This window comes from Neomonachus schauinslandi, chromosome 5 (assembly GCF_002201575.2).
Source record: "Neomonachus schauinslandi chromosome 5, ASM220157v2, whole genome shotgun sequence".
Lineage (NCBI taxonomy): Eukaryota > Metazoa > Chordata > Mammalia > Carnivora > Phocidae > Neomonachus > Neomonachus schauinslandi.
The window spans coordinates 63,647,009-63,660,661 of NC_058407.1; the positions used below are offsets into that span (position 1 = coordinate 63,647,009).

The 13,653-nt window shown below is 37.4% G+C and overlaps 1 protein-coding gene and 1 non-coding gene across 2 annotated transcripts in view; one reads left to right on the plus strand and one right to left on the minus strand.

Annotated features, from left to right (window-relative positions):
• SPATS2 (spermatogenesis associated serine rich 2) overlaps positions 1 to 12,288 on the minus strand; it is a 67,440-nt gene extending 55,152 nt beyond the window's left edge. Inside the window, exon 1 of the mRNA XM_021704793.1 lies at positions 12,189 to 12,288. Coding sequence (XP_021560468.1) covers positions 12,189 to 12,213 — 25 coding nt within the window. The 5' untranslated portion in view covers positions 12,214 to 12,288. The remainder of the gene's footprint in view (positions 1 to 12,188) is intronic.
• LOC123324977 lies at positions 4,156 to 4,267 on the plus strand. Its single transcript, XR_006540152.1, has one exon. It is a non-coding gene; the product is annotated as a U6 spliceosomal RNA (small nuclear RNA).
• Positions 12,289 to 13,653: the final 1,365 nt, after the last annotated feature.

Below are 13,653 nucleotides of genomic sequence, written 5' to 3' on the forward strand. Positions count from 1 at the left end.
ATGCGGGACTTGATCCCGGGACTCCAGGATCATGACCTGAGCCGAAGGCAGTCGCTTAACCGACTGAGCCACCCAGGCGCCCCTTGACCATGTATTTGTGGTTTGCATTGCTATTCATGCATTCTTGCGTCTCCAACCTTCCAACTGGGTCATCTTTCTTCTGTATTCAGAACACCTTTAGGATTTTTTTCAGTGGGGTTCCAACGGTGACGACTTCTTTTTGGTTTTATTTTTGTGTTTTGTTGTTTTTTAAAACTGTTTATTTTGCTTCATCCTAGAAGGATATTTTCACTGTATATGATGTGTGTAGAATTGCAGACTGGCAGTTATTTTAAAGATTTTATTTATTTATTTGAGACAGAGAGAATGAGAGACAGAGAGCATGAGAGGGAGGAGGGTCAGAGGGAGAAGCAGACTCCCTGCCGAGCAGGGAGCCCAATGCGGGACTTGATCCCGGGACTCCAGGATCATGACCTGAGCCGAAGACAGTCGCTTAACCAACTGAGCCACCCAGGCGCCCTGGCAGTTATTTTAATTTAGAACTTTAAAGATATCATCCCACTGTCCTCTGACTTCTATTGTTCCTGTTGAGAAGTTAGCTCTAGGTCTGACTGTGATCCTTTCAAAATTGTTTGTTTGTTTAAGCTTTTATTTATTTACCTGACACACAGAGAGTGCAAGCAGGGGGAACGGCAGAGGGAGAGGGAGAAGCAGGCTCTCGCTGAACAGGGAGCTCGATGCGGGGCTCGATTGTAGGACCCCGGGATCATGACCTGAGCCAAAGGCAGATGCTTAACCAACTGAGCCACCCAGGCACCCTCAAAATTGAATATTTTCTTCCTCTGGCTGCTTTTAAGATTTTCTGTCTTTGTTTCCTAGAAATTTTACTATGATGTTCCTAGGTGTGGATTTCTTTATATTTATTCTCCTTGTGATTTGTAGCACTTTTTTTTTTTTTTTAAGATTTTATTTATTTGACAGAGACAGACATAGCAAGAGCAGGAACACAAGCAGGGGGAGTGGGAAAGGGACAGGCAGGCTTCCCGCTGACCAGGGAGCCCAATGCAGGGCTCGATCCCAGGACCCTGGGATCAGGACCTGAGCTGAAGGCAGACACTTAACGACTGAGTCACCCAGGTGCCTCGATTTGTAGCACTTCTTGAATCTGTGGCTTGATGGTTTTCATGAATTTTGGAAAGTTATCAACAATATCTCCTCAAATACTCTTCCTTATTCTTTTTCTTCTGGAGTTCCCATTACACATATGACATATCTAATCTCTGTTTTCTCTAAGTCTTTCACCTACTCTTCTGTATTTCCTAATCTTTTGAATTTTCATGCATGATTTAGTTTCTTCTAACTTATAATGCAGTTCACTGATTCTTCTCAGATACTATCAATCTGTTTTCATTTTATTTTCTTTAAAGATTTTATTTATTTGAGAGAGCGAGAGAGAGCACAAGCGGGGAGGGGCAGAGGGAGAAGCAGACTCCCTGCTGAGCAGGGAGCCCGATGCGAGGCTCAATCCCAGGACCCCGGGATCACAACCCAAGCCAAAGGCAGACCCTTAACTGACTGAGCCACCAGACATCAGTTTTTAAAACCATACATTGAGGGCACCTGGGTGGCTCCGTCGTTAAGCGTCTGCCTTCGGCTCAGGTCATGATCCCAGAGTCCTGGGATTGAGTCCCACATCGGGCTCCCTGCTCAGCGGGAAGCCTGCTTCTCCCTCTCCCACTCCCCCTGCTTGTGTTCCTGCTCTCGCTGTGTCTCTCTCTGTCAAATAAATAAATAAAATCTTTAAAAAAAAATAAAAAATAAAAATAAAACCACAGACTTCATAGTTCCAATTACTGTATTTTTCAGATCTAAAATATGCATTAAAAATAGTTTGCCAGGGGCGCCTGGGTGGCTCAGTTGGTTAAGCGACTGCCTTCGGCTCAGGTCATGATCCTGGAGTCCCTGGATCGAGTCCCGCATCGGGCTCCCTGCTCGGCAGGGAGTCTGCTTCTCCCTCTGACCCTCCTCCCTCTCATGCTCTCTGTATCTCATTCTCTCTGTCTCAAATAAATAAATAAAATCTTTAAAAAAAAAAAAAAAAAAATAGTTTGCCAGGGGCACCTGGGTGGCTCAGTCGTTGGGCGTCTGCCTTCGGCTCAGGTCGTGATCTCAGGATCCTGGGATCAAGCCCCGCATCAGGCTCCCCGCTCCGCGGGAAGCCTGCTTCTCCCTCTCCCACTCCCTCTGCTTGTGTTCCCTTTCTCACTGTGTCTCTCTCTGTCGAATAAATAAATAAAATCTTTAAAAAAAAGTTTGCCAGTTATCTGTTGAATTTCCCCAACTTGTCTTTATTTCCTTGAACCTTTTAAGAATAGTTATTTTAAATCTGGTAACTCCAATATTTGGATATCCTGTGTATTTGTTCTATTGTCTAATGTTTCTTGTTCCATATTCTTATTGTTTCATCCCCTCATGTTTCTAATTATTTTTTTATTGTGTACTAAACGACCTATTTAAAAAACTGGTAATGAAAGTAATCTGTAAGGATTTCCAGAGAGGATCTGTTTACTTGTACCAGGGCACTTATGTTACCTCAAACCAATTTCAGGTATTGAAATAATTTGAAGCTAAGTTGCAATTCCTACAAGGGCGAGTCTATTTCCACTCATCTTTACTACTAGGACTCAAGTCTCCTGGGGTCCTATGCAAGAGCAAGGGGGAATGGTCACCAGTCCCCGCTCACATCCCAGAAGGCCCTGAACATCCATCACTGTCCTCTTGGCTCCAGGAATTTGTCACCATTCAGCTTTTCAACTGCTCTATCCTATTTGTTTCACCCAAGTAATTGCTTGTCTATGTTACTCTCCCTTCAAAATGTTTACCTTCCCTATCTTTGGTCTAACGGATTCTTGCATGCACCAAACAAACCCTTCTGGACTAATTTTGAAAACAACGCACGTTTGAAAAACGTGGGGGGAGTTTTTTTGTTTTGTTTTGTTTTTTGTAGTAAGCACATAAATGAGCAGTATAAGAAACAACTTAAATTGGTTCTAAGAATAACCTATTTTTTTAATTGCCCAGGGTAGAAAGATAAGCCATATTTACTTACTTGTTTCCCACCTTTATATTAGATATTTTAGATATATTAGATATTTTATCCCTAAAAGGAAAGAAAAAAGAGAAATACGTGGCCAATTATTTCCAGTTATCTTTTGTAGAACAGTCAGCTAGAGCCTAAAATAAAATGTCCTCTTTACTGAATTTCTAAAAAGAGATGACATTAAAAAAGTATATTAAGAGTGAGTAAATGACTTTCAACAAAAAGAATGTGATTGAGAACAATGAACCTAAAAGGCCCAAAGACTTGCTTTGGTTCTGTATTAACTTCCCATGGCCGTTATAACAAATTACCACAAACTTGGTGGCTCAAACAATAGAAATTTATTCTGTCATAGTTCTAAAGCCTAGAAGTCCAAAACCAGTTTCACTGGGCTGAAATCAAGGTAATGGCAAGGTCACATTCCCTCTGAAAGCTCTAGAGGAGAATCTGTTCCTTGCCTTTTCCAGTTGCTGGTAGGTGTCGGCATTCCTTGGCTTGCCATATCACCCCAATCTCTGCCCTCAGAGTTATAATGCCCTCTCTTCTATCTGAAATCTCCTTCAGCCTTCCCCTTATAAGGATACCTGTGACTGCCATTTAGGGCTCACCTGGATGATCCAGGATAATTTCCCCATCTGAAGATGGTGATAGATGGTAGCTACAACTGTGGTGAACATATAGCATTATATATAGTTTTCAAATCACTATGTTGTACACCTGAAACTAATGTAACAATGTGTATCAACTATACTTCAATTAAAAATTTTAATTTAAAAAAATCTGAAATATTTTTAAAATTATAAACATAATTTGTTTCTAGACAATCTACAGTGTATCAAAGTAATGAGCTAGTTGTTGGAAAGACATACAAGAATAAAACCCAGTTATTATCCCAACAGGCTCAGAGTCTAATAGGCAAAGAAAGACAGGCATACAGTGAATGTTTGTAGGTATAACAGATGAACTGGGAGGCACAAAGAATAAAGAGGTCAGTTCTGACAGTTATTAAGGTTCCTTTAAATTTAAAAATTCTATGACTTTATAAAAAGTTTGTAGTGCTCACACTGGTAGCACATATACTAAAACTGGAATGGTACAGAAAAGATTGGTGTGGCCCCCACGCAAGGATGACATGCAAATTCACAAAGTGTTCCATAAAAAATTTTTTTAATTAAAATTTAAAAATAAAAACAGGCTGTAGCTCTTCTCTTTAAAAGGAAGTCCTGGGCGCCTGGGTGGCTCAGTCGGTTAAGCGTCTGCCTTCGGCTCGGGTCATGATCCCAGGGTTCTGGGATCGAGCCCCGCATCGGGCTCCCTGCTCTGCGGGAAGCCTGCTTCTCCAGCTCTCCCACTCCCCCTGCTTGTATTCCCTCTCTCGCTGTGTCTCTCTCTGTCAAATAAATAAATAAAATCTTTAAATAAATAAATAAATAAATAAATAAAATAAAAGGAAGTCCTTACATCCATTAGGATAGCTATTTAAAAAGCAAACAAACAGAAGACAAGTGTTGGAGAAGATGTGAACAAGCTAGAACCCTGTGTACTGCTGGTGGGAATGTAAAAGAGTACATCTGCTACGAAAATAAAATGGCAGTTCCTCACAAAATTAAACAGAATTACCATTAATCCAGCAATTCCACTTCTGGCTATAAACCCAAAAGAAGTGAGAGCAGGGATTTCAAAAGATATCTGTACACCCATGTTCATAGCAGTATTATTTACAACAGTCAGAAAGTGGAAACAACCCAAGTGCCCCATCCACAGATAAACAAAATGTGATAATACATACAATGGAATATTACTCAGCTTTAAAAAGGAAGGAAATTCTGACACATGCTACAACATGGATTAACTCTGAACACATTATCCTTAGTGCAATAAGCCAGTCATAAAAGGACAAATACTATATGATTCCATTTGTATGAGTTATCAAGAATAGTCAAATTCACAGAAACAAAAAACAGAAAGTAGGATGGTAGTTTCCAGGGATTAGGATAAGGGAGAGTAGGGAGTTATCGGATACAGGGTTTCAGTTTTGTGAAATGAAAAAAATTGGGGGAGGGCAGAGGAAAGGAAGAGAGAAACATTTAGGTAGATCTATATAAAATAAGAAGTAGTGAAGCAATTAAGCAATAGCACAGTACTGAGATAGAGAAACTGTTCATGCATGATCAACTATGAAATTTAAGTCAGCTATTTTAATGTTTCAGAGGTTTAAATATCAAATGTGAAGGTGTTTTGTAGCTGAATAGTTTCATAAGTGGGAAAAAAGGAAGAGAGAGAACTAAAGTGCAAAATGAAGTCAACAAAAAAAGTACAATACTTGTGAACTTGCTCTTATCATTGTAACTTGATAAATATAGTTAGACACTTACAGGCAAACACAGTTTTTATGTCTAGAAAAATATTAGCAAATCTGACTGTTGAAAAGAGTCTAGTGTACCAAACCCAGAGATAGTGATTCCCCCCAAAAAATTTTTTTTTAATTTCCAAGATGATCCTGAGATACAGTCAAGTTTGAGAGAGATTACCTGACCAAAACCAGGGCACCTAAAATTTTAAAAATTACAATCGTTTGGTCTCATCCTTCTCTAGTCTCTAAAGACTATTTAGAGAGAAAATTAGGATCATTAGTAATCTGTGGGAATCAGAACTAAACCTATTCCCAACCTTGGATTACCCACAGAGTTGGTTTTCTTTTATCTCGTGCTGACATCAGTCAGGAAACAAAGTTATACGTAATTATCCCACTATAAATTCATATCCTGAACCTAATAGGTTCCCAAATACCTGCTATGGGTTCTACTCAAAAGTTCTCTTATTTGATTTTCAACATTTGGGTGCCCAACAAACGGTTCAAGTAATGCAAGGGTAAGGCCCACAAGAGATTTTTGGCAGAAGCATTTTTTACCTAATTAACTAGTAAGCCACATGAACCAGTAGGCTACTTAATGTCTAAAGACCTGCCCCCTGTTGCCACTATTTAATTCAGAGCTATTCAAACCACCAGGTATAAAGAACTAGTTGTTTTAATTTCTAATCTTTGAGGACCAGGGCTTTTATAAAACAATAAAACTGGGCTTGAGGGTGGTGGGAAGAGGTTGGGCAAGTCCTCTCCTTAAAACACAAGTATTAAGCTGAACAAAACTGTCAAAAACAACCATTTCAGGGCTCTAGAAATCAATCAAAGGCCACAACAAATTATTGAGAAACTGCTAGAGCCTTAAGTAAGAACAATGAAGTCTCTACCTTTCTTGCCTAGGACTGCTCCCATTCATATCTCCAGCTCTGTGGAGGACAACAGCTTTACCAAGGCAAGGCTAGCCATAAAAACCAGCAGCTTTATTGCCAAAGAAGGCTAACTAGAGAGGAGGGAGTTTTGCCCTAAAGTAGGCTAAAGTGGAGAACTCAGTTAGAAAAAATTTTTTTAAAAACTTGCTGCTTTGCTAGCCTGAAGTTGGAGTCTTGGTTAGGTGAGTGGTAAACAAATAGGAAATTTAACAGGAAAATCTTGGAAATGAAAGAACCACAGAAAAGCTAGATTAGTTCTCTATACATCCCTAGCTAAATGAGAAACTATGCACATGCACCGGGAAACCCAAGAGGCCAGTGGAAAGTAAAAGTGAAAACAAACTTAAGAACTGCCTGAACTTTGAATGTCCTCCTCAACCCGCATAGTTCAATCAGCAGAGGATAAAAGCTTATGCATTTGAGATGTTTAGCAGAACAGTCCAAATCACTGGCTGACCAATAAACATTGCAGACACAGGGACAATCCCTAAAAAGCAAAAATAAAAAATAAAAATTAGAATTTTAAAAAATGTGCAGGTACCTTTGTGATGTACACATGGGACAGGTAGATGCCTCAATTTATGTCCAGGCTAATTATTTTTAAAATACCCTCAAGAAAATAAATTAAGAATCCAGAGTTAATATATTACCTTAACTATCCACTTAAAAAAAAAGCCAAGAAAGAAAAAAAGATTCGTACATAGGTAAAACAATCAATAGAAACTGACTCTGAAAGCATCCACAAGTTGGTGGACTTAACCAACAAAACTTCAAAACAACTAATAAAAATATATTCAAGGAATTAAAGGAAAATATACTGACTCAACAAATAGAGAATCTCAATAGAGAAATAGAAACTGTAAGATAAAACTAAAAAGAAATTCTAATTGAAAATACAATACCCAAATGAAAAATTCACCAGACTTAATAGCAAATTTGAGATAGCAGAAGAAAAAAATCAGTGAACTTGAAAAACAATCAATAGGAATTAAACAATCTAAATAAAGGAAGAACAATATGAAAAAAAATTTAGAAGACAAAAGAAAAATGTTCCTCAGTCACCTGTGGGATAACATTAAGCTTACCAATATACACATCACAGGATTCCTAGCAGGGGAGGAAAGAGGGAAAGGAGCAAGAAAAAAATTTTTTTGATGAGGGGTGCCTGGGTGGCTCAGCTGGTTAAGCGACTGCCTTCAGCTCAGGTCATGATCCTGGAGTCCCAGGATTGAGTCCCGCATCGGGCTCCCTGCTCAGCAGGGAGTCTGCTTCTCCCTCTGACCCTCCCTCTTCTCACTCTCTCTCTCTCTATCTCATTTTCTCTCTCAAATAAATAAATAAAATCTTAAAAAAAATTTTTTGATGAAATAATGGCGAACATTTAATGAAATTCCCAAGAAATCCATACCAAATTGCATCAGTCCAACCGCTAAAGACAAAGAGAGCAAAAAGACAACAAGAGAACAAAAACAAGAAAAAATGATTCATTGCAAACAGAGGAACAACAATATGACATATTCAGTGGAAAAGCATATTCTAAGTGCTGAATTCTATAGCCAGCAAAACTATCCTTCAAAAATGAAGGTAAAATAAAGATATCCAGATTAAAAAAAGAAAAGTCTAAAAGAATCCATTCCTGTCAGACTTGTGTACAAGAAAAACTAAATTCTTCAGGCTGAAAGGAAAACCAACAGTAACTCAAATCCAGAGGAAGGAATTAAGAGTACTCAAAATGGTAAATATTTGGGTAAATAAAAAGACTACATATATTTTTTTTCCTTTCTCCAAATTTCTTCAAAAAGCGTAAGACTGTTTAAAACAATAATTATAACAACATATTGTTGTGGTTATATATGGATGTGATATATGTGAAATAATAGTACAAAAGCAGGGGAGAGGAAACAAGGCTATATTGGAACAAACCTACTATATTTTACTAGATTTTTTTGTAAGGATTTTATTTATTCATTTGAGACACAGAGATACAGAGAGAGAGAGCATGAGCAGGGGGAGAGGCAGGGGGAGAGGGAGAAGCAGGCTCCCCACTGAGCCAGAAGCCTGACGTGGGGCTCGATCCCAGGATCCTGGGATCATGACCTGAGCTGAAGGCAGACGCTCAACTATCTGAGCCACCCAGGCACCCCTATTTTACTGGAATTCAGTATTAACCGGAAGTAGCTTGTGACAAGTTACAGATGCATATTGCAATCCTAGAGCAACCATTAATAAAATAACTATTTAAGAAATAGCTTTAGGGGTGCCTGGGTGGCTCAGTCATTAAGCATCTGCCTTCGGCTCAGGTCATGGTCCCAGGGTCCTGGGATGGAGCCCCGCATCGGGCTCCCTGCTCAGCGCGAAGCCTGCTTCTCCCTCTCCCCCTGCTTGTGTTCCCTCTCTCGCTGTGTCTCTGTCAAATAAATAAATAAAATCTTAAAAAAAAAAAAAAAAGAAATAGCTTTTAAAAAATCAGAGGAATTAATACACTAAGAAGTATAAAATATAAAATAATATAAATATCTAATATATAAAATATAAAAAATATATAAAAAAGAAGGCAATAAAGCAGTAGCAGAGGAACAAAAAAATAAGATGTAGAAAACAGCAAACAGGCATAAACCCAATCATGCTCATAAATACATTAAATGTTGAATGGACTAACTAATCAAAATGTAGAGTTGTCAGACTGGATAAAAAGGCAAGATCCAACTATATGGTGTCTACAAGAGACACCTCTTAAGTTCAAAACACAAATAGACTGGAACCAAAGGATGAGGGTTTCAGCACCACCCCCCACCAAAAAAAAAAAGAGGATGAAAAAGATAATTCCTGAAAACAGTAATTATAAGAGAGTTGGATTTGCTATATTAATATCAGAAAAATTAAAACTTCAAAGACATATTCCTAGAGATAAAGAATATTTCATAAGAAAATAAATCTATCAACAAGATAAAACAATTATAAATGTATATATACTTAATAACAGAGTCCCAAAATACGTAAATTAAAAACTGACAAAACAGAAAGGAAAAATACACAATTCAACAACTGTAGTTGAAGATTCAATACTTCTCTCTTAGTAAATGACAAAACAATTAAACAGAAAATTAGGATATAGATAATTTACATCATGATCACCCAACTTGATCTAACATATATAAGAACAATCTCCCAACAACAGATCAATACACATTCTTTTCAAGCATACATGGTATGTTCCAGGACAAATCATATACCAGACAAATACATCACAAGAACAGAAAACTACAGACTGATAGCCCTCATGAATATAAGTTTTAAAAATCTGTACCAGGGCGCCTGGGTGGCTCAGTTGGTTAAGCGACTGCCTTCGGCTCAGGTCATGATCCTGGAGTCCCTGGATCGAGTCCCGCATCGGGCTCCCTGCTCGGCAGGGAGTCTGCTTCTCCCTCTGCCCCTCCCCCCTCTCATGTGCTCTCTCTCATTCTCTCTCTCTGAAATAAATAAATAAAAATCTTTAAAAAAAAAAAAAAAAAAAAATTTAAAAAAAAAAATAAAAAAAAAAATAAAAATCTGTACCAAAATATTAGCAAACAGAAACCAGTAACATAAAAAAGAGATCATACATTATGACCAAATGGGATTTATTTATTTATTTTATTCATGAGAGACAGAGAGAGAGAGAGAGGCAGAGGCAGAGGCAGAGGGAAAAGTAGGCTCCCTGAGGAGCAAGGAGCCTGATGCGGAACTCGATCCCAGGATCCTGAGCTGAAGGCAGACGCTTAATCAACTGAGCTACCCAGGCGCCCCCCAAATGGGATTTATACCAGGAATGCAGAATTGTTTATCATCTGCAAATTAATTAATACTCTATATTAATAAAGGACAAAATCACATGATTCTATTAATAGATCAGGGTTTCCTCAGCAGTATTGACCTTTGGATCAGGCAATTCTTTGCTGTGGAGGGCTGTCTTGTGCACTATAGGATGTTTACAGAATCCTGGAGCTACACCCACTAGATGCCACTAGCACCTTGCCCCTGCAAGCTGTGACCTCCAAAAACGTCTCCAGACATTGGCAAATATCCCCTAAGGGGCAAAATTATCCCTGTTTGAGGAGGACTGAAATAAAAGCAGAAAAAACATTTGACAAAAATCCGAACACCCATTCATGTAAAAACTCAACAAAACAGGAATAGAAAGGAACTTCCTCAAACTGATAAAGGACATCTAGGAAAACCCTACAACTAACATCATACTTAACAGTGAGAGACTAAATGCTCCTCTCCAAGCTTTCATAAGTATTTTGTGCTTTTTTTTGTTCAACAAATTATACATATAGATGTCAGAGAAAATCCTAACAACAAATAAGCTTTCTTTTGTTTCCAACTATATGTAAATCCAGGCTATGTTCAAATCAAAATTAGTTAGCACTTAATGCCTATGATATGGTCAAAAATTCAAATTCATTTTATAGTAATTAAATACCAACTATAAAAAGCAATGAATCCTTCTTACAGCTCTGGCAAAATACAGACATGAATTAAAGACTCTAGTTTTAACAAGGTCGAAGCAATCTGCTGAAGTTAACTTTTTAAGGAAAAATTAAACCTAAACTTTTCAGATGAAATTGTTTTATTTTAAAATCTGGAGTGCTATTTTTACTAGAGTATTTCTCATTTGTAGGAGGAAAACAGATACTCAACATTTCAAACGTAACTGGGAAGAAAGCAAACTGAATCATGATGACTAAGAAGAAACAAACTTTGGTTATAAAAGCTTTTCAGTTGATAATCTCATTCTATAAAACCGTTCTTTAGTAATCTAACCATTCCCTAGAATTCAGATTTCCTTTATACAGATTTACTATACAATGAGTATAGTAACCACATACTTTCAAAACTACAAGCAGCTCTGGTACGTTATTTTCTTAAAATAAGGTTTGTGAACTACTAAGTCAAAATTAAGTTTAAAAGCATTTCCCTTCATACTTAACACATGACACCTGGATCTACACCTTTGTTTTGAATTAAAGAACATTAACTTTAAATTGAAAATTAAATTCAGTGAGGGAAAAAAGCTAGGATAGCTACGGTCATTCTTTTAACAAATATATTCCAGTTATGTATAATAGTTCTAGAGCTACTGTTAAATTTGTCCCTTTGCATTTTTGTAGCTATTCTAAAAAAGGTGAAAAGGTGATTTTATAGTCTTTATTGTCTTTGTCCTTCTTGTAACTATTCTTGGTATTTCTTGATCTTTGCATCTTGTATTTTACTTTAGACAAGAAGCTAGAGTAATAATCCCAGAAGGAAAGCTAAAGAAGGAATCTAAAACTGAAAACATTTACTCTTGCTTCTTTTCCTGTCTCCAATGAAAAAAACATCAACTCACAGGATATAGACTATCCTGCAGTAAGTTATCTCCCACCATGCCCCCTAACATATGTTCACACTCCAGAGAGTGCATTTTCTAGAAAGCAGTTGGCTTTCCTGCAAATATATTCCAATTTAATACGTTTATAGAAGTAGAAAAGCAACTGTTATATGAATTAATTCCCCAACTAGTAACACACAAAACTATAATCTAATATCCACAAATACTTAGATAATTAAAGAGACAACAGATAAAGTTGTGAATGTTCTATATTCTAAAATTAATTGCAGTCAAGACAAAGAGATAAATTATACCTATCAGTAGTACTGCACTGGGCAAGGGAAAATATAACCATTCAAAACACATTAAGAGAACCTTTTAAAAATATATAGATCATTATTTCACAACTATGCTTTTACAATTTATGCCCACATGTAATCTTACCCTTCTGGTTTTGTTTCCTAGACATTGTGGTTTCTTTGATCTCAAAAAATATAGATGAAAAGTATCCTTTTGCCTTGTCTGAGTTCTGACCGTAGTTATCTCTGATTTAAAAGTAGGCAACGGAAGTCTGTTGTTGGAGGTGATAAATACCAAATCGTGGTTATCTGAAATTCTGCTCACTAGCTGTTGATCTCCTTTCCTTCTCTTGTATCAACTTCTTGTCAGGAAATATCATTGCAGACATTCATGTCTCTTTCTCCAGGGAGATTCTGGAGGGAAAACACACAAACACATTCACTATTACAGTAACAGCTATCTGTACAAAATTTCTAACAGATACCCACAGGTTTTACTTTGTATTTTTTCTAAACAAAACTAGCTATTAAAAAGAAAGTACTCTAGAAAGAATATAGTCATTAAAAGCATTATTTTGCTCCATAAGAAACTTTAATCTTAGAGAAAGAAACCCAACCAAGAAACAAACTGTGCACTATACAGAACAAACTGCCAATTACCAGAGGGGAGGGGGGTGGGGGGACGGATGAAATAGGGGATGGGGATTAAAGAGGGCACTTGTGATGAGCACCGTGTGTTGTATGGAATCGTTGAATCACTCTACCATGCATCTGAAACTAACGTAACGGTGTATGTTAACTATACTGGAATTAAAAGAAAAAGAAACTTTAATCTTAAAATCAGACCATCTTCTTAGTTCAGAAAGAAATTGTCTTACTCTTATCTTTTGTATCTATCTCAAAAATCTTATCCCCAACTCTGCTTCACAAAGTATTACCTCTTATCACTCCCTAAGAACTTTACCACCTGCTCTTCCTGCCCAAATCAAGGGTCTTTCTTCTGCCTCTAGGATTTCCTGTATCTAAGCTCTCTTCCAATTTCCCAACTCAAATCCAGCTGCAAGAAAACTGGGGAAGGGGGTGGGTGAATGGGGAGATCACAAAGGAATTTTAATTGGAAACAGCAAAATTTCAACTAGTCACTAGTACAGGAAGCAAGTTGTAAAGATACAAATGCTATTTTTTCCCATATATTACTGAACTTAAAAAAATATATGACCAAGATTTCTGGGTAAAGAAAGCATGATCAAAGGACTCTTACATCTGGACACCTGATAGGTGCAACCCAAGAAGGAAATGAGAGCAACCTTATGTATAATACTTTCCAATATGAATGGAGGAGAATGAATAAGTAGAGAGCCCTGGTACAGTTTAAAAAAAAAAAAAATCCACCAAGAATAAGAGTCTCTGTGGATATAGAGAATAGATTGGTGGTTACCTGAGGCAGGGGGCGTAGAAAAAAACCGGTGAAGGGGGTCAAACGATTCATATTTCCAGTTATAAGGTAAGTCACAGGGATGTCGCATACAGCAAGGTAACTAGTTCATACCATATTCCATATTTGAAAGTAGCTAGGAAAGTGGATCGTGAAAGTTCTCATCACAAGAAAA